This window comes from Mirounga angustirostris, unplaced genomic scaffold (genome assembly GCF_029215605.1).
Source record: "Mirounga angustirostris isolate CCGP_5_RB_7025 unplaced genomic scaffold, mMirAng1.0.hap1 SCAF_2, whole genome shotgun sequence".
In the NCBI taxonomy this organism is placed as follows: Eukaryota; Metazoa; Chordata; class Mammalia; order Carnivora; family Phocidae; genus Mirounga; species Mirounga angustirostris.
In genome coordinates this window covers 174,499,902-174,525,615 of record NW_026991710.1, presented here as the reverse complement: position 1 = coordinate 174,525,615, position 25,714 = coordinate 174,499,902, and the positions used below count along the sequence as shown (strand labels likewise).

General features: G+C 41.8%; 1 protein-coding gene across 3 annotated transcripts in view; it reads right to left on the bottom strand.

Moving 5' to 3' along the window:
- Positions 1-232: 232 nt before the first annotated feature.
- GSR (glutathione-disulfide reductase) overlaps positions 233-25,714 on the bottom strand; it is a 41,361-nt gene continuing 15,879 nt past the window's right edge. For all 3 annotated transcript variants that reach the window (XM_045879790.3, XM_064585582.1, XM_045879789.3), the window contains 11 exons: positions 25,147-25,235; positions 23,827-23,896; positions 21,370-21,517; positions 18,341-18,395; positions 14,963-15,062; positions 12,073-12,159; positions 10,667-10,825; positions 8,973-9,084; positions 6,414-6,545; positions 4,691-4,824; positions 233-1,332 (listed from right to left, as the gene is read on the bottom strand). In XM_045879790.3, the coding sequence (XP_045735746.1) occupies positions 1,183-1,332; positions 4,691-4,824; positions 6,414-6,545; positions 8,973-9,084; positions 10,667-10,825; positions 12,073-12,159; positions 14,963-15,062; positions 18,341-18,395; positions 21,370-21,517; positions 23,827-23,896; positions 25,147-25,235 (1,236 nt within the window). In that variant the 3' untranslated portion in view covers positions 233-1,182. The remainder of the gene's footprint in view (positions 1,333-4,690; positions 4,825-6,413; positions 6,546-8,972; positions 9,085-10,666; positions 10,826-12,072; positions 12,160-14,962; positions 15,063-18,340; positions 18,396-21,369; positions 21,518-23,826; positions 23,897-25,146; positions 25,236-25,714) is intronic.

Sequence of the window (25,714 nt, the reverse complement as noted above, 5' to 3'; positions counted from 1 at the left end):
TGTAAGAAGAAAAGGCTAGGATTTTATTTTATTTTTTTATTTTTTTATTTTTAAAGATTTTATTTATTTGACAGAAAGAGACACAGCGAGAGAGGGAACACAAGCAGGGGGAGTGGGAGAGGGAGAAGCAGGCTTCCCACGGAGCAGGGAGCCCGATGCGGGGCTTGATCCCAGGACCCCGGGATTATGACCTGAGCCGAAGGCAGACGCTTAACGACTGAGCCACCCGGGCGCCCCAAGGCTAGGATTTTATTTTCAGATTTTTGGACATAGTTTTCAGGAAAAAAAAATGACAAGAGCACATAAAAAAACTTGAAATCATTCATTGAACTATGAATTCTCAGCAGAGGAAGAGACTTTTTTTTTTTTTTAAAGATTTTATTTATTTATTTGAGAGAGAGAGAATGAGAGAGAGCACATGAGAGGGGGGAGGGTCAGAGGCAGAAGCAGGCTCCCCGCCGAGCAGGGAGCCCGATGCGGGACTCGATCCCAGGACTCCAGGATCATGACCTGAGCCGAAGGCAGTCGCTTAACCAACTGAGCCACCCAGGCGCCCGAGGAAGAGACTTTTAATTCCTCTCCTTCTGAAAGCAGAAATCACTGCCAAAATGTCCCTCACTCATGTAAATCTTTCCCAAGTTTGATGTACTGCACCTCATAAAAGGAACATGATCTTTAATCATTTAAAGCAAAAGAAACAGAGTAGGAAAGCGGTCTCTCCTGTCACACGCTTTTGGAGAAAGGTCACATTGTTGAAGTAGCTTTGCAATATGCAGACCTGCTGTCATCTTCATCTATAAAAATCAGCAAGCGATAGTCATTCAAACACCTTAATTAACTGTACTTCATATAGTTTTTTAGCTGGAAGGAAGCTCAAACAAAAACAAAACAGAACAAAACAAAAAACCAGCTAGCACAGAGCTGTCAATAAAAAATTAAAAAAAAAACCCAAACTTTAAAATATTGATTACTGTGAGGTGCAATCAAATGAAAATTAACCGTGGATGACAAAACAACTTTCTAATTACATAAGTCCTACTACACACTGAAAATTTCCACTATCAGAATTTCCTGATTACAATAAAGAAATACATAAAATGGGAACGGTGGTAAGTAAACATGGTAATTTGGTTCTTTTTGGGTCTCCTGGTCCAGCTGCCCACCATACAAGTCTCTGGGTTTTCAACGAAGCGTGACCAGTTCTTCTGAAGAGGTAGGGTGAATAGCAACCGTGTTGTCAAAGTCAGCTTTTGTTGCTCCCATTTTAACTGCAACAGCAAAACCCTGCAGCATTTCATCACACCCGATTCCTTGCATATGGATCCCAACCACCTAGGGAGAGGGGAGGAAAAATTCTTAAAGTGAAAGTTTTTATTAGGTAGACGAATACGTTTTTTATTTGTCATGAGTAAAAGTTTTTATTAGGTAGACGAATACGTTTTTTATTTGTCATGCGAGATACGTGATATTTTAAAATCTCAAAAACACCTGAGTCTCTCACCTGGACATGGCAGAACACAGCCTACAAGGTCCTACGCCGTCCTGCCTCCATGTCTCTCCCCAGCCCACCCTACACAGCCCTCCCCTCTCAGGCCCCTCTGGCTTTCCTTCCGTCCCGAGTATTCACCATGCTCTCTCCTTTGCACAAGCTGTTCCCTCTGTCTGGACAATTTTTCCTCCCCTTTTGAGTTAAAGCCCATTCATTCTTCCGAGAGCTACACTTGCCTTCCCAACCAAGTGAAACTGTCTATCACGTGATCACTTGGTACCAGTATCTCTCCTTCATGACTTTTTTTTTTTTTTAAAGATTTTATTTATTTATTTGAGAGAGAGAGAGAGAGCACATGAGAGGGGGGAGGGTCAGAGGGAGAAGCAGGCTCCTCGCCGAGCAGGGAGCCCGATGCGGGACTCGATCCTGGGACTCCAGGATCATGACCTGAGCCGAAGGCAGCCGCCCAACCAACTGAGCCACCCAGGCGCCCTCTCCTTCATGACTCTTACAACTACAATGTTCTATTTATTTGGGGACTAGAAAATTACAGCCCATCTTCCCTGCAGATTTTAATCTCTACAGAGAGGGAACCTGCCTATATTTGCTTCCTGCTCTCTCCATATGACCAAGCAAAAGATGGCCCTCAGGAGGCCCTTAGTCCACACACACTGGATGACCGCACGAAGGACCATTAAGAGACATTTGTTTCATATCGCATCTTCCAGTTGTTTCTCAATCATTTAAAAACTGTATTAATGTTCCACCTCCAGCAAATTTTTTTTTTTTTAAGTATTTTATTTATTTATTTGACAGAGCAGGAGAGCAAGAGCGAGCACACAAGAGGCGGGGGGAGAGCAGAGGAAGAGGGAGAAGCAGGCTTCCCGCTGAACAGGGAGCCTGATGCAGGACTCAATTCCAGGACCCCGGGATCATGACCTGAGCTAAAGGCAGACACTTAACCGACTGAGCCACCCAGGCGCCCTCCAGCAAATATTCTCAGCAGAGTGAGAAAGTATAAAATTTAGCCACAGAAATACTTTGGTTAAAAATAGAGCAAGAATATACTACTGAGGGGCACCTGGGTGGCTCAGTTGGTTAAGCATCTGCCTTTGTCTGAGGTCATGATCCCAGGGTCCTGGGATGAAGCCCCGCATTTGGCTCCCTGCTTGGCAAGAAGCCTGCTTCTCCCTCTCCCTCTGTGCTCCCCCTGCTATGCTCTCTCACTCTGTCAAATAAATAAATAAAAATCTTAAAAAAAAAAAAAAAAGAATATACTACTGAACTCTATACTTACCATGATTAGGATGGTAAATTTTATGTTTTTTTTTTTTTACAATTAAAAAAAGTATATCTCAATTTAAAACATAAAAGTCCCAAACCATACAGATTTTTAGATACTGTGATCTAAACTAAATTTACTAAGTTTTGGGGGATGGCAGGAACTTTATAGGATTCCTCTCCATATCCCAGTTCTTAGTCTTTGGTAGTCTGTCAGGTAATATTTATCAAATGAATGATAAAGGGCATGAAGAAATAACTGATAAGAGAAGTAGAGACCTCACTGATTTAATATCTGGACATCTTATCCTATTCAGGAACATTCAGGGCCAAAAAACAGCAACTTTTGTTTTGCTGCCAACCCACTTACTTTCTTTGCTCTGATTCTCTGCTTCTGTCAATCCTCAGTGACGTTGATTTCTATAATCCAGGGACTATGTCTTGTGGCTTTTGGTTTATAGGGTCACTGAATCAGATACAGACTGTGCTCTTTTTGACAAGAGAAACTGGAAACTACACCTGAATCTTCAACTAAGCTGCTATCCCTTCCCAGAGCCATGTTCCTAGAGCATATTGCTATGTCCCACTGTAATATTTAATTCAATTTGTAGAAAAGCCCCATAGGTTGGCCTAATACCCAAATAAACCTATTTAAAAATTATTTTTTTAAAAACCTGTTTAAATTCAAACCTGTCCAAAATTTAAATCACAATGAGATACCACTTCTCATCCACTGGGACAATTATAATAAAAGACAGTAACAAGTGTTGGCGAGGGGGTGGGGGCACTGGAACCCTCATGCAGTGCTGAGGGGCATGTGAAAAGCATGCAGCTACTCTGGAAAACAGCCAGGCAGGTCCTCAAAATATTAAACCAAAACTAGATAAGTGATATCTCAGAAAATTTTTTATTGAATAAGCGCTCTCTTCTTCAGATTGGTTATGTTAAATCTAAATTTATCTTCCATTAAGTTCTTACACTTATCAGTATTTCCGAGGGGCCTATCTATGCTAACCTATGGGTCAATGACAGTGAGCTTTTCTGTGGTTTTCAACCTTTCCCTCCTATGTTTTTTGTTTTTTTTTTTAAGATTTTATTTATTTATTTGACAGAGAGAGAGAGAGACAGGAGAGAGGGAACACAAGCAGGAGGAGTGGGAGAGGGAGAAGCAGGCTCCCCGCTGAGCAGGGAGCCTGATGTGGGGCTCAATCTCAGGACCCTGGGACCATGACCTGAGCCGAAGGCAGACGCTTAACGACTGAGCCACCCAGGCGCCCCTCCCTCCTATGTTTTAAAAGCACAAACACATGGAACCTTTCTTTTTATTTTTTTTAAAAGATTTTTTATTTATTCATTTGAGAGAGAGAGACAGAGAAAGCACAAGCAGGGGGAGAGGAAGAGGGAGAGGGAGAACCAGACACCCTGCTGAGCTGGGAGCCCAACGTGGGGCTCGATCCCAGGACCTGGAGATCATGACCCCAGCCGAAGGCAGACGCTTAACCATCTGAGCCACCAAAGTGCCCCTCTTTCTTTCTTTTTAAAAAGATTTTATTTATTTGAGAGAGAAAGCGAAGTGAGAGAGAGAACACGAGTGGGTGGGGGGGAGAGGCAGAGGGGGAGGGAGAAGCAGACTCCCCACTGAGCAGGGAGCCCGATGGGAGGCTTGATCCCAGGACCCCAGGATCATGACCTGAGCCAAAGGCAGACGTTTAACTGAATGAGCCACCCAGGTGCCCCTGGAACCTTCTTTCTTAATGAAATATTACAAAGAATCCCAGTATATGTAGGCAGATAAAAGTGGGACTGCATCAGCTGAAACAGAGAAGGCTTAACACTTTACTTGGTCTCCCCACCCCACCAAAATACCCCCATCCCTGCAAGTCTGAAAACATTTTTTAGCTTACTACATTTTCCCCATACCTTTTCCTCTGCGGTGGCACAAACCATTTTCATCACACATTTTGTTTTCCTTTTGGTAACGGCGTGATACATCGGGGTAAAGGTGGTTGAATAGGTCTTCACATTTTCTTTTCCATATTTATAAATGGCCTCATCTATAATGCACAGGGAAAAAAAAGCATCTGTCAAAAACCTAAATAATTCCACTGAGCTATCAAAGAGAGAGATGGCCAGAAATATATAACCTGAGTCAAATCATGAGAAAATATCAACACTTCAATGAGGGACATTCTGTAACATAAATGCTGATGTCATGAAAGACAAAGGAAAGGTTAAGGAATTTTGTCTCTCGATTAAAGGAGACCAAAGGGGAATGAAAACTAAATACAATGCATCATCCTGCACTGAATCCTGACCTTGGGGGAAAAAGTGTTAAAAATGACATTATTTGAGGGGCTCCTGCCTGGCTCAGTCAGTGGAGCATGTGACTCTTGATCTGGCGGTTGTTTGAGCCTCACATTGGGTATAGAGATTACTTAAAAAAAATCTAAAGAAGGAAAAAATGACATTATTTGAGAGAATTAGCAAAATGTGAATAGTTTGGATAATATTGTATGAATTTATTTTTTTAATACCTTTTTTGTAAACTGAAGTATAGTTGACATTATGTTAGTTTCAGGCATGCAACATACCGATTCGACAATTATAAACATTGCAAAATGCTCACCATGATTAAGTGTAGTCACCATCGGTCAGTATACAAAGTTATTATAATATTAATAACTATATTCGCTATGCTCTGCTTTTCATTCCCATGACTTATTTTATAACTTGAGGTCTGTACCTCTTTATCCTCTTTACCTATTTTTGCCTATCCCTGCACCCAATATTTTATCAATTTAAATGTTGTCTTTTGAAAACCGTAGCTTATGTAAAGGAATGGACTCGTTCCTAGGAAATAGATACTGAAGTGTGTGTGTTTATGCGTGTGTGTAGAGAAAATTATGGTAAAGCAAAAATGTTATGGGTATACATAGTCCTTTGTACTACAGTAGTCTCCTATTATCCACAGGGAAAACATTCTAAGATCTCCAGTGGATGCCTGACACTGTGGATAATACCAAAGCTTATGTATACTATTTTTTCCTATACATACATACCTATGATAAAGCTTAATTTATAAGCTGGGCACAGTAGATGAACAATAACTGATAATTACAAACAGAACAATTATAGTACACTATAATAAAAGTTCCCTCTCTCAAAATGCCTTATCGTACTGCACTCACCCTTCTTCTTATGATGATGTGAGGTGATAAAATGCCTGTGTGAGGAGGTGAAGTGAGTGATGTAGGTGCTGTGACCTAGTGTTAGGCTACTCCCAACCTACTCACAGTAAGTCAGGAGGATCATGTCCTTCCAGACCACAGTTGGCCGCGGGTAACAAACCACAGAAAGCGAAACCGCAGATAAGGGGAATTACTATATTTTTGCAACTTTTCTTTAAATTTGAAATTAGTTCAAATAAAAAAAGCTAAAAAAAAGGCAAAGACACACAGGGTGGTGTGGGGAAAAGGAATTCTACTCTCCAAGTGTTGGCAGTTAGGGAGGAAACGAATTGTGGTAAGAGGCCAACCAGAAAGGAGTGGAATTTAGGGAGTGCAGGGAGATTTAGTCAGCACCTTCCCCCTGCAGTCAGGGGGAAGATGGAAACTATAAATCACCTTTGTTTTTAAACACCTACCTTCCGTGAGTCCCACTGTCCCAATCGGGGGGTGGCTGAAGACGACCGTGGGGATGTTGTCATAGTCTAATTTGGAATCTTCTTTGCATTCAAAAAGTCTATGGGCAAGTTTTCGGCCAGCAGCTATGGCAACTACAAAGATATTTGTAAATCAGCGTCTCAGTTTATTGCTCACTTTAAAACCACAGAATTGTTCTAACCATTTCCTCGTCTGGCTTAATGTACTACTTCTGACAAAGTTTTACGCCAATGCTCATTATAATATCTAGGTCACTATAATGAAGACATACCAATGCCTGTTAACAATTCAAAACTATCATCTTATATAAATTCTGTACATTCTATTAGGACAAAGAAAGGGTGAGGGGGCTTATTTACTAGTTCCCAATCATCTGGCAGTTACCTACTTAATTAGGATATTAGCTTTTTGATACATTATTAATGAAGCAAACTATATTAGTTTTGACCAACTATAGCTCCACTTTATAACATTATGCATTTCACAGTATGGGTTTTTTTTTTTTTCCCTTTAATTCCCTAGAAGGCCCCCCAGCCTCAGCCTCTCTATCAGGTACATTGTGGCTCCTCCTCCCTGGCTGGTCCTGGAGGATTAGGGCTCTCATTGGCAAGGATAAAGACCACAATCCTGGGTGGTGAATGACCCCACACTCTCCCTTACTGTCCAAGAGGATTTCTGGGCCCATTTGGTTCTGGTGACCATGGTCTCAGACAATCACCAGTTACACACTTAGTCATATTGCTACTGACTTGACAGAGTAAGTTTTTTTTTTTTTTAAGTCAGGGCCCAACGCAGGGCTTGAACTCACAACCCTGAGATCATGACCTGAGTTGAGATCAAGAGTCAGACGCTTAACCAACTGAGCCACCCAGGTGCCCCCATAAGATTTTTTTTAAGTTTATTTATTTATTTATTTTTTAAAGATTTTTATTTATTTGACAGAGAGAAACACAGTGAGAGAGGGAACACAAGCAGGGGGAGTGAGAGAGGGAGAAGCAGGCTTCCTGCGGAGCAGGGAGCCCGATGCGGGGTTCGATCCCAGGACCCTGGGATCATGACCTGAGCCGAAGGCAGACGCATAACGACTGAGCCACCCAGGCGCCCCTTTTAAGTTTATTTTTTAAATGATTTTTACTTCTTTTTTTTTTTTTTTTTACAGATTTTATTTATTTATTTATTTGGGAGAGAGATAAACAGCATGACAGGGGGGAGGGTCAGAGGGAGAAGCAGACTCCCCGCCGAGCAGGGAGCCCGATGCGGGACTCGATCCTGGGACTCCAGGACCATGACCTGAGCCAAAGGCAGCCGCTTAACAGACTGAGCCACCCAGGCGCCCTTATTATTATTTTTTTTTAAGTTTATTCTCCTTAGCCTGTTTTTATCTCATATTTAGAAAAAATGCCTATTATTCAGTAAAAGCATCAGTTAATAATTTTGTTGATTTCAAATTGACAGTTTTTCCCCAAAATAAGGTATCAGTAGGATACATAAGAAATTTTCTTTGATATAATTTTCAACGATTAGATTAGTTATCAAGTTTTTGAAACTTTGCTTGTTATTTTGCTTTTGTTAAAAGAACTTCCAGAAGGAGCTAAAAGGCTTTGGGTGTGTGACTGCAGTAACTTTCCATCCTGAGGAAAGATCCAGCGCCATTCTAGAAAGGCTGGTGAGGTACCACAGGGGCACAGAGTGAAAGCAGATGGAGTGATGTCACTAATAAAAGTGGGGAAAAGGGGCACCTGGGTGGCTCAGTTGTTAAGCATCTGCCTTTGGCTCAGGTCATGATCTCAGGGTCCTAGGATCGAGTCCTGCATCAGGCTCCCTGCTCCTTGGGGAGCCTGCTTCTCCCTCTCCCACTCCCCCTGCTTGTGTTCCCTCTCTCGCTGTGTCTCTCTCTGTCAAATAAATAAATAAAATCTTAAAAAAAAAAAGGTAGTAATACTTAAAAAAAAAAAGTGGGGAAAAAAGCTTGAAATGGTGCCAGTTAACTCAGAAAGTAGGTTGACGTATGGGATTATGGGAGTTGGGTCAATCTTGGTCATTGTAATAAATAATCAGGGCGCCTGGCTGGCTCAGTGGGTAGAGCACGCAACTCTCAGTCTCAGGATCGTGAGTTCAAACCTCACGTTGGGCATGGAGCCTACTTAAAAAATACGTATACACAAATTTAAAAAAAACTTAAAAAAAAAAGACTAAATAATCATGTAAGAATGCTACTCTAAACTGCTTCTTCCCAAAGCCACTTCCTTCCACTATCACCACATGCAACTCAGATTCTAACTTACAGCTTCTTCAGAAGGTGACCATATCATCTCTGTAACAATTTTAGTCTTCACTAAAGCCCTTTTAAAGTCTTCTAAGGAAAAATGAATATTATTCAGAAAACATCAGGTACCAAACTACTTCAATATACTATTATTTCAACAGCATTAAGACACTCATCCTTTTAACTTTGCTTAAGCTGATTGGACTGTGAAGAGCTGAACGGTTTTATATAACCCACAGAGCTTCCCTTACCCAAGAAATGAGGAAAACAGTACCTGGAGTAAGAAGAGCTTTTCCACACACGTCCCCAACTGCATAGATGCCTTTTATGCTGGTATTCTGGAATTCATCTACTATGATATGACCTTTGTCATCAGTTTGAATCCCCTAAAAAAGTGAAAGGCTATCATGTCACTATTTGGTCAATCTACCAAAAAAGGCAAACCAAATCTCTGGATCTTCATTTCAAGCACCTCTTCAGCCCGAATCTTTAAAAACCACAACCCTCAACCACAAGACGAAAAACGTCTTTTTTTTTTTTTTTAAGATTTTTATTTATTTGAGAGAGAGAGAGCATGAGTAGAGGGGGAAGGCAGAGGAGAGAGATAAGCAGACTTCCTGCTAAGCAGGGAGCGACTTGGGGCTCGATCCCAGGTCCATGGGATCATGACCTGAGCCGAAGGCAGACACTTAATGACTGAGCCACCCAGGTGCCCCAATATTTTATTTTTAAAATGCTGAAAAATACCTTTTATGAGCTGAAAAAATAATCCACATGGTAAAGGATATTACTATTAGAACATAAATCAAAATGTTACCTGATGCGCAAGAGGGTTCCATCAAATATATAAACCACAAACATAAAATAATCCTATTATTACTTGTAGAGTAGTAAAGGGTATCAGGAAAATCATCAAAATTATCAACAACAGCAGCTGGTTAACATGGACTGAGTTCATACTACAAGCCAGCATCTAAACTAATTACTTTGTGGGGCGCCGGGGTGGCACCCCACAAAGCATGCTGCTCCCTCTCCCCCACCACTTGTGCTCTCTCATTTTCTCTCTCTCAAATAAATAAATAAATAAAATCTTTAAATAAATAAACTAATTACTTTGCATGCACTTTCTCATCATCTACTCTTCTCTATAACCCAGTGAGATAAGGACTATTTTTATTCCTACACTAATATGAAGCAATTGAAACTTAAAGAGTAATTAAGCTGCTTGCTTAAGGCCATGCAACTGGTAAGTAACAGAACTAAGACTCAAAATTGGGTCAAACTCTGGGACCTAGACCCCAAGCTAGGTAGACAATAGACTTGCCTTCAAAATCTAAAAGAACACCTCAGAATGTTAATTATAACACTGGTAGATCGGCTTCACATCTACTTCCAACCCCAAGTGCCCAAATGTTCAGGATGACTGACACACCCAGCAATGGAGATTAGTTTGCAGATGATAAGAAATAATTACAGGGGGCGCCTGGGTGGCTCAGTTGGTTAAGCGACTGCCTTCGGCTCAGGTCATGATCCTGGAGTCCCGGGATCAAGTCCCGCATCGGCCTCCCTGCTCAGCAGGGAGTCTGCTTCTCCCTCTGACCCTCCTCCCTCTCATGCTCGCTCTATCTCATTCTCTCTCTCAAATAAATAAATAAAATCTTAAAAAAAAAAAAAAAAAGAAGTAATTACAGGACTTTAAGGAGCCAAGTATCACTGTAAAAAGGAAATCTGTAAGAAAGAGGCTACTCAGGGCAGAGACCTGATCTAGGGTGATCACATTAAAAAGGTAAAATAATTTTTTTTTTTCAATTTCAAAGAAGCAATGGGATTTGATGACAAACTGGATGCATGGATAAAAAGAGAAAAAAAATCTAACAGAACCCACCAAAGTTTAGTGGGGGCAGGGGGTGGGGAACATAGGACTGCTAACAGATTCAAGAATGCTTTGGTTAGACTAAGTCAGCTTACCACTTTGTTCAAATTCAGGCCACTGGAGTTTGGGTCCCGCCCAATGGCCCATAGGAGGCAGTCAACATCTGGAATTGTGGTCAAGGTGGGTTTCCTACCAGGAACTGAAGTAATCATGCACACTTCCAAGCCTGAGGAAGTCTTTTTAACTTCCTTGACCTATTGGCAATGGAAAACAAAGAGGAAATTAGAATTCTTAACATTTAAAAAATCTCCACCAAATCCTACGTGTGGATCCTTCATGCTGACACATTCACTTTTGCCCAAATGACGCCAACACCACAACTCCTAGGAGCCAAGACTGTTTCCTAGGTTGGCTGGAATTATCCAGCCAACGGCCAGAAATGTCTGCTTGTGTCAGCACCCTAGTGCTTCAGCTTAAAAACAAGGTTTTTAAACTGTGCTTCTTAAAAATCGTGATAAAATTTTAAGTCACAAATCTAAGCACAGTGATTGGTGACTGAAGGGTGGGGAGGATAAGGGTTGCAGCAGCATCACTAAGAACCTTGCTCACACCTCATAGTCGATGTTTCTCCTGGATGTTCTTTTTTTTTTTTTTTTTAAGATTTTATTTTATTTATTTGACAGAGAGAGAGAGAGACAGCTAGAGAGGGAACACAAGCAGGGGGAGTGGGAGAGGGAGAAGCAGGCTCCCGGCCGAGCAGAGAGCCCGATGCGGGGCTCGATCCCAGGACCCTGGCATCATGACCCGAGCCGAAGGCAGACGCTCAACGACTGAGCCACCCACGTGCCCCTTCTCCTGGATGTTCTTAATCAGAACAGAGAGGAGGTGAGAATCAGGTCAGAAGAGCTGGATGCACACAGTTTAGTGCAGATCCCAAGGGGTTCTGACCCCACTACCAGGTTATCACTTTGACATTCACAAAGCAATTTCACATTTATTATTTTACTTGATAGGGCCATCACTGAGAGGGTGCAGCTCTAGGGACCAAATTGCTTTTGCAAACCTAATGCTCCAGGAAAACTGAAATTTAATGATTCCCTAAGAAGTAGAGTACTCTATAATTCTGTGCATTTGCAGAACTCAAAAGGGTATACTTTAAAAAGATTCCATAATATTATTCCCTGAAAAATAAATATAAACCTCAAAAATAAGCATGTTCAATAAGGCATTTGAGCACAAAAAAAAAATGAGCTGTAGTTCTAACTAAATTCAACTACCAGATTTCTAATCCTTTATACCTTGACTTTACTCACATAATTGAGAAATATAGCTTCTTAGGATAAAGAAAAGAATTGGTAACTCTAGAAAGGATACATTGACTGGGGGAGACATAGAGTTTGTGTTTATTAAACACTCGGGTGGAACCAAAAGCAGAAAGTGTGATTCAGGACACACAGAGCTTCGAAGAAGGGCTGTAAGCATGCTTGGGGCTCAGCCATACCTGTGAGTACTTCAGGACCTCTATGCCAGAATTCTCCAGCTCTTCAGTGCAGTTTGAACTGATAATTGAATCAAAATTTCTAAGTACCTGTATACAAACAGAGGCACCAGAGGGATGGGTGGTGGGAAAGGAATAAAACTTGATTAAAGATAACGTTACAAACTTGGGAGCCAAATATCAGCATCCTCCCTATCTCCTCTTTCATTCATGGCCATATTGTAAGTGGAGTTTTAATCTATTTTCCTACATCACCCCCAATGTCTGTATTATGTCTGATTTCACCAACTCCTGTTTTAGAGTTAAATAGACAGGCAACCTTCAGGCTTCTACTCTCTTCGCCATGTCCCTCTCCTCCCAAGCTTGCTGCTTTTCTCCATAATTATGTCTTGGGTCCAGAAATTCTCCTTCCCCTTTCAGTATTTCCAAGGCAGGTTCCATTCTGGTATGATTCAAGGGAAGATCTTGCTAGCAAAATCTCCTTATCTATGCAAAAAAAGTCAAGACATGGCCTCGAAGAGTTCTTTGTGATAATCTGCATGCAACAAACCCCAGGCAGGGTGAAGATGGGAGGTCATGAGTTATTCATAGGAAAGTTCTAGAATGGACTTACACCAGGACAGGAAAGAGGAGGAGAATTAGGGGGGTTGGCGAGGGCAGGAAACCCAAGGACATGTGCAAATGAGCTGATTTTCCAAATGTAGGAATTATCCATTCTGTTGATAAACTGCTGCAGTTTATTTACTTATTTACACATTAAATTAAGGCTATCTATCCCTCTGCCTCTCTACTTCCTTCCATCCAGTTTGCTGGATATATTCCTGTGATGCAAAATAACATAACATTAAACCTAGAGGAGACATTATTCAAAATATAAATTTCCTGCAGGTGAATTATATGACAAGTCTCAAAGCCAAAGAGAAAGTTCCCTCAAGTACATGTTGACTGGGGTTATCAATTTCCCTTGTCTCCCTCTATTTGCTCAAATAATCAAGAATTAGAATCACAGCATTTGAATGGTTAGGGATCTGATAAATCCTGTCCCTAAAGCATTAAATGACTTGTCCAAATCACACGCTTGTTAAGGTCAGCCAGATTCTTAGGCCAATACTCTTATTATTGCCTGGAACCATGTCTCTGAAAGCTCCGATACTGTACCAAAACCCAGGGGTACTATCATGACTAATCAAAAAAACATATAAAGTAACACTTCAACAGGTAATGACATGAAGGCTGCATTTGAGCAGAAAGAAACAGCTGACCCTTGAACACGTTTGAACTGCATGTGTCCACTTACACGCAGATTTTTTTTTTTTCAGTAGAATACAGTATATGTGTTTTCTCTTATGATTTTCTTTTTCTTTAAGTAAGCTCTAAACCCAATGTGGGGCTTGACTCATGACCCTGAGATCAAGAGTCACATGGTCTACTCACTGAGCCAGCCAGGCACCCCTCTCTTATGTTTGTTTTTTTTTTTTTTGAGAGAGGGAGAGAGACTCTTCAACAGGCTCCACGCCCAGCATGAAGCCCGATGCAGGGCTTGATCTCACAACACTGAGATCATGACCTGAGCTGAAATCAAGAGTCAGACGCTTAACCAACAGAACCACCCAGGCGCCCCTCTTATGATTTTCTTAGTAACATTTTCTTTTCTCCATCATACTTTATTTTAAGAATTTGATATATAACACATATATGAAATACATGTTCACTGTTTATGTTATTAATAAGGCTTCAGGCCAAGGTCAACAGTAGGCTATTAGTAGCTTTTAGGGAATCAAAAGTTGCACTTGGATTTTCCACTGTACAGGGGGTCAGCACGCCTAACCCCCAAGTTTTCAAGGGTCAACTGTACTGTCCTGAGCTTTCTAAGACCTTAGCTGACTCTCAGTTATGATGCTAATTTGCAGTCACAAAACTTTGCTTGGCCTTAATTTCTTCATCTATAAAATGACATTCAATAAGATGATCTGTAAGCTTCCTTTATTATTATTATTGTTATTGTTTTTTGTGATAAAGAATACATAACATTAAATTTACCAACTTAATCATTTCTAAGGATACAGTTCCTTAGTGTTAGGTCTCTTCACATTGTTGTGCCATCCATCTCCAGAACTTTACTTCTTGCAAAACTGAAACTATACTCATTAAACTACTCCCCACTTCCTTCTGCTCTCAACCCCTGGCAACCACCATTCTACTTTCTATTTTTATGAATTTGACAACTCTAGATACCTCATATAAGGGGAATCATAAGATTTGTCTTTTTGTGACTGGTTTACTTCATTTGGCGTAATGTCCTCAAAGTTCATCCATGTTGTAGCCTGGGTCAGAATGACCTTTCTTTTAAGGCTGAATAATATTCCATTGTACAGATATACACATGTTATTTATTCATTCATCTGTCAACGGACACTTGGGTTGCTTCCATCCCTGGGCTCTTGTGAATAATGCTGCCATGAACATAGGTGTGCAAATATCTTTGATACGTTTTCTTTTAATGCAAACCATGTAGTAAATTTTTTTGACTGAGTGTTATTAATCCAACACTACCTTCTGATCATGTGAAATTGATTTCCAGAATAAGAAATTAACCTGACAGTCTGTTTAATTTAACAAATATTTATATGTAAGCCTGCATGTTTCTTTTTAAGGCACTTGATACCTACCACTTCATGATGAAAATACCAGCCAGTCTGATCCAATCAAAATCATTATCCAGTGGCAGCTCTAAGGACATACGGCCCAATTCAAATAGCTTCTATGCAGTTCCACGCAGAATAAACCAACTGACCTCCACATGCTTTACACCGTAGTCTTTAATATTCTCAGGGTAGATTTTTTTAAAAGGTCAAGCAAAGGGAAGGGAAAAGGAAAAAAGGACAGAATTTACCTTATCATGCCGTATCATTAGTGATGTCTTTGAGCCCAGAGCGGAAAGAATCCCAGCTATCTCTACAGCAATGTAGCCCGCACCAACAATGACACTGCGGCTAAAATTAGAGATAGGGTTAATATTTTTAAATAAACTTTTTTGGGAATAATTTCAGATTTATGGAAAAGTTGAAAAGATTGTACAGAGGTGTCCTATATACACTCTGCCCAGTTTTTCTGCAAGTTAACATCTTGCCTAGCCATGGTACACCCGTCAAAACTAAGAAATGGACGTTGGTACATTGCTATTGACCATACTCCAGGCTTTATTCAGACTTCACCAGTTTTTCCATTCATTTCCTTTTTCTGCTCCAAGATTCAATCTTGGATACTGGATTGCAATTTTATTTTATTTTATTTTATATTTTCTTAAAGATTTTTTTTTATTTATTTGACAGAGAGAGAGAGCACAAGTAGGGGGAGCCACAGAGGGAGAGGGAGAAGCAGACTCACCACTGAGCAGGGAGCCCGGTGTGGGACTCGATCCCAGGACCCTGGGATCATGACCAGAGCCAAATGCAGATACCTAACCGACTAAGCCACCCAGGTGCCCCTCACATTGGAATTTTATCCCTTTGTAGAAGGGAAATATACTTTTAGTTATTAAAAGTTCTTCAGCCTCAGGGTGCCTGGGTGGTGCAGTTGGTTGAGCGTCTGACTCCTGGTTTCGGCTCAGGTCGTGATGTCAGGGTGGTGATCTGGGGGTCGTGAGATCGAGCCCCACATTGGGGTCCATGCTCAGCACAGAGTCTGCTTAAAACATTCTCTCTTCTTCACCTTCTGCCCCTCTCCCTCATACTCGTTCTCTCAAATAAACCTTAAAAAAGTTCTTTAGCCTCATTTCTCTAGAGAGGAAACAAAAAAACCTTTGAAACTAGAGATGATTTTTTAATTTTATTTTTTTGAAGATTTTATTTATTTGACAGAGAGAGACAGCGAGAGAGAGAACACAAGCAAGGGGAGTGGGAGAGGGAGAAGCAGGCTTCCTGCGCAGTGGGGAGCCCAATGCGGGGCTCGATCCCAGGACCCTGGGATCATGACCTGAGCCGAAGGCAGATGCTTAACCGACTGAGCCACCCAGGCTGCCCCCAGAGAGGATTCCTTATGAGTGACCTTCATACCTAAAACGAAAACTGGCAACACACTCACCATGATTCTTCCCTGCTCAGAACTTCTCCTTGATCACTATTCAATTCTACCAATCTTTGCAGTAGGTTATAGGCCAATTAAAGCAAGCCATTTAAGTTATAGGATAGATCTGAATTAAAAGTAGACTTCCTGCATAAGCTTTAGTCTAAGAAGGCATCTTCAACACTAGGTGAATGCTGACAAAGGTCTGAGTCAGTGGTGGAGAAGCTGATCCTGGCCCTAGAGAAATGAGGATTACTTCCATGCTGCAGCCTGGAGCATAAATGCCCCTTAGCTGGAGCTGTCCCGTTTAGGGCTGGGGTTCTCTAACGCTTCAAACACGGTCCTCTACCATTGCTACAGTGCTAGGATAAGAAGCAAGCAATCTGGAAAGAGCAAAGGAAACCTTTCTTAACCACCTTCCAAAGGTAAGGTATCCATGTGGTGAGTCTGCCATCAGAGGGGTCTGGTCTAGACAGAGGACGAAGTGTGAACCCAAATAGCTGCAAGTCAGCTATCTTACAATCCAGGATTTGGAAAGAGAAATGTCTACATAGTCTGGAAGGTATGAAATAGCTCTTCCATCTCGGCCTCCCTCTTTCCTATTATATTTGACCTTTTTTCCTTTCTTGAGGTCATGAGATCGAGCCCCGCTCAGTGAGGCATCTGCTTCAGATTCTTTCTCCCTCTTCCTCCCCTTCTGTCCCTCCTCGCTCACACACGCTCACGCACTCTCTCTCTAAAGTAAATAAAATCTTTTAAAAAAAGAAAAAAAAATGTTCATTCATTTCCTATGTTCCCAGAGTGTTTTGTCCTAACACACATAAATTCACTTATTAAACTTGTATTGCTAGCATTTTAAATATTTTAAAATAAATGATTTTACTTTTATACAGGTATCTATAAAGAAGCTTCTATGAGGGTGAGTCTAGAATTGACTTGTATCATCCAAACGTGACAAGTAAGGACCACATTTCTGGAAACATTCTCACATGTGTCATCATTCAACCCTAAAACCAAACAGGACAGGGAGGATCATGAGGGAAGAAAAGCGCTTCTCTGACGTGGCTGCATGCCCTGCAGACAGCAAATCTAAACAGACTGTGCTTCTCTCGAAGTCAGGAGGGTGCCTGCTCTGAATATCTTCATGGGAGGTTTCCACCGCAGCTATGAAACTCAACAAAGCCCTCTTGCCCGTTTCACCGTCTGTGGCTCCAGGTGAATTAAGGTAAAGGTACGGACAATGGATTATTAGTCACCCTCTGTGAAGGTCTTTATAAAAACGCAGGATTAAGACCTCCAACGGGAGCGGCACTGTTGAGCAATACTGATTCCAGAGCGAGTGCTACTCAGAGGGAGATAAAGACCAGTCCTGAGCCAAACGGCCCCTCCTCTAGCTCCTAGGTATCCTCGCCTATCAAGAGCGAAAGGAGGCACCCTGCAACCTCGAAAGCCAGCAAGTGGCAGCTTCTTCAAGTTGGAGAAACGATCTTCCTCGGTAGATTCTTTTTCTATATATCTAAATCCGTGACATATGTTTACTAAGGTCCTTTGGACAAACACACGTAGAGGACAAATTCAGAAAAGCTCTCTTTTGTGAAAGTGCCAGAGCCTTCATTTATGGAGATTCTCCCTGCACTAGCTGCTTTGGAAACCAGAATCAGTTACTTGAGACACATCATCAGCTGACGCTGTATTAAGGTGAAGAAAGAAGATGGTTTTAGGACTTTACTATTTATTCTTCAAAACCACCATGTATTTGATTCTGGTCCTAAAAACTGTAATGAAAGATCTGAGTCAGGGGGCATCTGGGTGGCTCAGTTGGTTAAGCATCCGGCTCTTGATTTCGGCTCAGGTTGTGATCTCCGGGTTGTGAGATCGAGCCCTGCCGTTGGCTTTGCGCTTAGCGGGGAGCCCGCTTCTCTCCCTCTGCCCCTCCCCGCTCTCTCTCTCTCAAATGAATACATAAATCTACAAGAAAGAAAAGAAGAAAGAAAGAAAGAGAGAGAGGGAAAGAAAGAAAAGAAAAGATCCATGTCGTTCCCTAGGATATTAGTGGATGAGATACCCAAGGTCATAAAGAGAGAAGCAGGTGAAGAAAATTCAAGGAATGCCTGCATTTAACAGCTGGGAGGGGGAGGTAGAAGAAGTGTTAGCAGGAAAGACTGAGAAAGAATGAACACTGAGGTTGGGAAGGAAACCAGCTTACCCAGGCAATTCTTCCAGCTGGAAAAATCCATCACTGGTTATTCCTAGGCAGGCACCTGTGTAGGAAAATGCAATACAGATCACACAGACTGAGCTTTCTCTTGTAAAACGGTATCAATATTTTGTGTAGGACCCAGATGCTTTCTCTGCCATCACATACTGTTTTTTTTTTTTTTTTAATATATTTTTTTTAAGATTTTATTTATTTGAGAGAGAGAGAATGAGAGACAGAGAGCACGAGAGGGAAGAGGGCAGAGGGAGAAGCAGACCCCCTGCCGAGCAGGGAGCCCGATGTGGGACTCGATCCCGGGACTCCAGGATCATGACCTGAGCCAAAGGCAGTCGCTTAACCAACTGAGCCACCCAGGCGCCCCATCACATACTGTTTTGACAAGTTTTGTCAAAGTCTCCACTTGGGAACCTGCCAACCCAGTCTTCCCTGAGTGCACATTTCCGTTTTCTCTCTAGAAATAAAAGCAGTGACGACTACCTATTACATTTCTCCAAGGAACTAAGACCTTCTTGGCTCTTGTGAAGAGACCCTGCCGGCTCTGCTTCATTCTCCTGCCCCCTAATGTAGACATGAACCCCTCAGCTCAGCCTTGGCTCTCTTCTGTGTTTTTCTCCAAAGGTTTAAGCCAACTCTCCCCTCGTTGTGGAGGATTTCCAAATATTCCAGTTTTGACCTCCCCCCCAAGTTCCAGTCCCAGATTTCTAACTGCCCTGCTATATAATTTTACTTTGCTTCAAACTCAGTATGTTTAGAATTGAACCTAAACTTTATGTCCCAACCGTATCCCTCTCTCAAGTTTGCCACTTCAGTTAAATGGACCACCTTCCACCAATAATCCAAATGAAATCCTGAGTTGTCAATCGAGGATTCCTTCTCTCAATGCCCCCCACAGTATTTCATCAATTAATAAAAATATTGCACTTTGCCAAATTCGAGGTGCCATGATTAAAGGACACATCCAGGGACGCCTGGGTGGCGCAGCTGGTTAAGCATACGACTCTTGGTTTTGGCGGAGGTCATGGTCTCAGGGTCATGAGATGAAGCCCCACTTCGGGCTCCACCCTCAGTGCAGCGTCTGCTTGAGATTCTCTCTCTCCCTCTCACTTCCCCTCCCACTTGTGCTCTCTCTCTTTCTCCCTCTAAAATAAATAAATAAATCTTTAAAAAAAAAAGGACACATCCTGATTCCAGATGTGACCAATATACTTTTTTTTTAAATGTGTCCTGGAATCCATGAAATCCAGCAGCTGAGTCTTCCTTCTGAGGCTGTTATGCCTGTTCTCCTTTCTAACGCCTGGGCCACTGCAGTGGCTCAGTAACCGTCTGCAGAACTGAGCTTCCCCTTTACGGGTCAGATGCTGATGCTGGGGTTCAGAACCATATCATCACCTCCCATACATTCTACTGTGACAGCTTTCTATACTGATCTCTCTCCTCTGTGAGTCATTGTCGCATTAGTTTTCTAAAATTATCACTTAGATCTTGTCACAACCCTATTTATAAGCCAACAGTTATTTGACCCAGTTGTCGCAAACTCTAGAGATTCCTTCATTTGACTTTGTAAGTCTCCACAATTGGGCCTAACCGTCTTCTAGTCTCCGCTTAATGAATGTGCCCCCAGAACTTCAGTGCTGGAAAAACTGGTCGAATTGACTGAATGTCTTTCCAAGACATCTTTATTACCCACTGGTTCTTTCAGTCTTCCTCTTCCTCAGCACGTACCACTCAGTTTGTGAACCCTTTTCCTGGGAAGTCTTTTTGGTTGATGCCATCCCATAGTAATCTGTCCCACCTGTGAGCACCCCAAGCCTCACTATCTGGAAATAACCTTGGAACATTGACCTTTTATTTTATTTCTTTGCATTTGTTTTTGTTATATGTTTTAAATTAATAAATATATATATTTTAAAAATTTAAAAAGCACAACAGAGCATCTAGTGAAAAGCAGAAGTCTTCCCACCCCTGACCTTTAGTCCTCTCCTTAGAGGGAGTCAGCATGACAGAGCTTTGAGTATCTTCCCAGAAATATTCCAGTGCATATGGACAGTCCCCCTGCCTTTTGAAAAAGATACAAATTGTAGCATACTATACACTCTGTTGCACACCTTGCTTTTTTTCACTTAACATTCAATCTTGGAGACTGTTTCATATTAGGATGCTTATGTCCAATCTTTCAACTAAATTTTAAGGTACCTGAGAACAGTATCTTACTATCTTTTACGGTAGTTGCTCTTGACCTTTTGGGGGTCATGAACCCCCTTTAAAAGCTGGTGAAAGTTTTGGATCCTCTCCCCAGAGAGAACAAAATACATAAATGCATATACACTCAAAATTTCCCATATAAATTGAGGTTGGTCATGGATCTTATGAGGCCAATCCAGGGAGAATACAAAATTTGTATAAGCTATGATCACCGCCCAAAAAGACCTTATAATCTAGTCGAGGAGAAAGATTTGAACCATGTTTCTTATGTAAGAATAAGGCAGTATGTTCATGGCTTATCCCTGTGTGCATAAAATGCAAGAGCGAATAGGACTATCTGAGATTCCTTACTGCTTTAAATTTATAATTCTCTGTGTGAGAGAGAAAACTATGCATACGAAGAAGGTTTAATAGGTCATTAAGTCACATCCACACAAGATTTCACTTCCTTGAACCAAGCAGTAACTACAGAACATGTCTTATAAATAACAACCCATGTGACAAATCCAGGCAGGTGACCATCTCTGTCATGCTGAGAAGGAAAGGAGGAGATTCTTTGCTGATTTTTCTCCCTGTGTTACCTGTAGAATGTATGAGCTTGGAGCTGGAAAAAATACCTTACTTTGCCCCATCACTAGGTACCAGTTAAGCCAATTACATTTAGGCTCTGCAGAGACTTTCTCCTTTGGCCATGTGGCCTTGTCCAAGAGAAAGAACTGGAACAGGCAGATCCCCTAGCATGGCTTGCAAGGCTGAAGACAAGAGTAAACTCCACTTGACTATTAACAACAGGTATTTGCCTTGAGAAGACTCACCGGGAATCTGGCTCTCCTGAGGACGTGAGGGCACACCACCTGTGGCAATCAGGATGTGAGGAGCAGTGTATTTGTTCCCATTGACCTCTACTGTGGGCTCGGGATCACACGTGAACGCTGCGTGGCCATGGATGATTTCTATATGGGACTGGAGAAGGGACCGTGACATTAGCCTGTGCTCAAGATACAAGAAAAACACCAGTGGCAATGTATCAGCTCTTTCCATTTCTCTACAGAGGCTATCTGGATTTGAGGTTTGCTGATGCCAAGACAACTCTGTAACGTCTGAGTTTCGGCAAAACATCTGTTGACACTCACGTAAGGGGATTGCCATTTGGTAGGCCGTAAGAAGAAATAAAGACGCTATCTTGGGCCAAAATCCAGAGACCAAAAAAATATGTGCCAGTCACCTCCACAGGGAGAAACCCTACATCCCTGTCCCCAGGAGTTTAGGGAGAAAGTCCTCCTCACTTGCAATGAAATCACACTGAAGAATGGTGTGTCTGCAGGAGGGACACAAAGCTCAGAAAGAAAAAAGGATAATGGTGAAGGAAGTAGAGGTGAAAGAAGAACACTCTGGCCAAGGGAGGAAAATGCAATGCTTCTGTTTTCGCAAACAGAATGGAAGAATACCACAAATACCACGACAATTAAGTTCTGCGCTAGAGATGTTGAGAATTCAGACTCTGGCACCCTCCGTGCCAGGGCCTCCCTTTCGGGGAATGAGAGCAAGCGTCTGAAGCCATGATACATGTTACCGGCAAGCAAATGTGGGCAACTTATCAGGACAACGGAATCATAGGAGCTTGATCACAAAAGAGCGTATTTCAACATTTTGGAACATGTTCGGTTCTGATTTAAGTTATTTCCTCCTTCCCAAACAGCTCTCCAGGCCTGCTCTACAGATGACCTGCTTAACCAAGCTGAATCAAGATCAGTGCCAGAAGCCACAAGAAAAACCTCCCTCAGGAGAGAATGGTTTTCCACAGGGTGCTAGACAAAGAGGCGTATGGGTCAACTGCCAATAATAATCATGTGGGGGAGGAACCGATATAATTTTTATTTGCATTTCCTAAGATACTTGACAGAAAGTTTCCCTTCCTATTCACAATTTCTGGATCGACTGTAAGTAATTTCTTTCCCATAAGGTCACACACAGTAAGTTCGACTACACGCCGAGATTTGTGAATATTTAAAAAAAAATGCTGTTCCCTGAGTGATTTTCTAGCTCTTCCGCAAAAGTATTTTCGCTCGCTCCATTTTTTAAAAAAAACTGATGTGGGTGTTTTAGTATAGCACGTGGTGCCTCTATGCTCATGTCTAACGGTCTTAAAATCTCTTGTCAGCAGTGTAGAGGGGACAAAAGGCCCCCAAACACTTCCCTCTTGAATTGGGGATTAAGGTCAGAAAATATCACCTTCCAAAAAAATAAACCCAATGAATAAGAATCAATATAAAAATATAAGAGGTTAGCCATTTATAGAAGTAACTCAACCCTAAAAGTTGGCTTATAAACATGCTGCCGATGAGATTATGCTGGCCCAAATATCACCAACAATCTACTGATCTAAATACAATCTAAGCCCTGCGGAAATCTTAGGAACTGCAAAGTGAAACCACAAAGGCAAATGAAGGGTGGTGGGATGTATGCTGTCAAGAGAAGGACAGATGGGGACGCCTGGGTGGCTCAGTTGGTTAAGTATCTGCCTTTGGCTCAGGTCATGATCCCAGGGTCCTGGGATTGAGCTGCCAGACAGGCTCCCTGCTCAGCGGGGAGTCTGCTTCTCCCTCTGCCCCTCCCCCTGCTCACTCTCTCTCTGAGAGAAAAAAAGAAAAGAAAAAGGACCGATGGATGGTACACCATTTGTCAATGTCTCCAGCAGCCCCGAGTGGAAGGAGTACATTTAAGCACCAAGGCAGAAAAAGCCTCAGATTAGCAAAGGACAATATATATTTGCTGAAGGTAAACATGCCTTTGCCCAATGTTCTTGATCAGACTTCATTCACAAAAAACAACCTTCTGAACCATAATTTGCTCTCTTGAGTACATCTAGCCACCAAGGACAAGGTTGCTGTGAGCAAATGAACAATGGCAGCTCTCTAGCCAGGCAGTACCTCCGATGTGAATTAATAAGCTGGAGCATTGCTGTGTAAATCAGTCTCTTATGTTTTGGATTTCTGGAACTAAGTGGAGGGCCGGACCTACTCAAGGGGCGGCCATTATGAGAGACCCGGTCTACCAATCATAGCATGGGCTGCCCACTCTGTAGAAAAAAAGACTGGCCTCCTGAGTCAGGGACTCGCTCTGGCAGGTCTACCTCAAAATCATTAACTGCAAAAGAAATAAAAGAAACAACAAGAGACACGTGCAAAGGCTATGTTTTTGTCTGGCCAGATGGGTAGCACAGTCCAGCAGAGAATAGCTCCCTCTCCAAGCTCCAAACCCAGCACACTCACCTTGGTTAGATTATTTTGATAGATGGTATTCAGGCGGCTCACATAGGCATCACGCTTTTCCTTTATGACACTGTAATGAAACTTGAGTCAGTACTGAGAAAGAGGATTCTCTTCTTTCAGTTAGTGACTGGGGCATCTGTCCCTGAACACCCCTATCAGCAGCGAATCATGCACACGGAGAGCCGTCAACAAGATCCCTATGAGTGAGTATCTCTGAAGGCAGCTGTCCCCTCCCCTGTGTCCACCTGCTCTGCCATATGTGGAGAGCCCTCATTCTACTCCAGGGAGGACGTTCAGGTGGAATCCACGGTACATAACTTTCTTTCTGCCGAAAAGACAGGAAGAGCTGCTTTGGCAAGTGCCTAGTACTTAACAGCCATTCAGTAAATAATTGTTGAATAAATGAATGAATTTCCGAAAATCTGAGGGCTCCTAAAAGCTTATGGCAGTCCCTTAAAAAATTAAACATAAAATTGCCATTTGAGGGGGCAGGGTAGGGGGAAAAAAAAGGAAAATTAAAAAAAAATAATAAATAAAATTGCCATTTGACCCAGCAATTTCACTTCTAGGTATAGACCCAAAAGAACTGAAAGCAGGGACCTGTAGATCAATGTTCGCAGCAGCATTATTCACAGCAGACAAAAGGTAGAAACAACCTAGAAGTCCACTGAAGGTTGAATGGATCAACAAAATGTGGTAGGAACACAAGGGAATATTTTTTAGCCTTAAAAAGGAATGAAATTCTGACATGCCACGACATGGATGAATTCTGAAAACATTATGCTAAGTGAAACAAGCCAGACTTAAAAGGACAAATACCATATGAAGTACCTAAAATAGGCAAATTCGTAGAGACAGAAAGTAGGATAGTGATACCAGGGGCTGGCGGGGAGGGAAGATGAGTTCTTGTCTAATGAGCCCTCGTTTCTGTTCTGGATGGTAGAAAAGTTCTCGAAATGAATGGTGGTAACAGTTGCTCAGCACTATGAATATACTTAATGGCCCTGTATTGACAACTTAAAAATACCTACAATGGACTTTGTGTGTCTTTGAAAGCCACTTTATTGAGGTAAGACTGACATACAAAAAACTGTACCTATTTACATATTTACTGTATACAACCTGATGAGTTTAGAGAGAAGCATACACCTTAAAACCAGCATCACAATCAAGGCCACAGATACATCCATCACCTCCAAAACTTTATGTTATATGTATTTTACCACAGTAACACCCTCCCAAAAAAGTTTGCAGCTCATTTAATTATGAAAGAAAAATATTTATATTTGTAAATAGAACCCTCTGAGCATTAACGCTTACCGCCAATTGAATTTACTCTCACAACTTTGAAAGCCGTAATCAACGTGATCGTGCATGAATTCAGAGTGGACAGCTGTGTTCCACATTACCTGTAAAAAAAAAAAATTAAAAAAGGTAGCCACAACAGTAGTATATGAATCCTGAGGAAAGAAAGAAATCATGCATGAAAGGGAACTACATAATAGCAGATAAAAATTATGAACTTTAAAATAAAAATAAAACTAAACATTCTAAAAGTTCAGCAATATGACCAGACAGATGTTGTAAGGAAGCTGCTGAAATGTTGCAGGAAATTATTTCTATTAAATTCCCTACTTTAGGGCGCCTGGGTGGCTCAGTTGGTTAAGCGACTGCCTTCGGCTTAGGTCATGATCCTGGAGTCCCGGGATCGAGTCCCACATCGGGCTCCCTGCTCGGCAGGGAGTCTGCTTCTCCCTCTGACCCTCCTCCCTCTCATGCTCTCTGTCTCTCATTCTCTGTCTCGCAAATAAATAATAAAAATCTAAAAAAAAAAAAAAAAAAAAAAATTCCCTACTTTATAAACTCTGTAGAAGCAGGATGTTATACG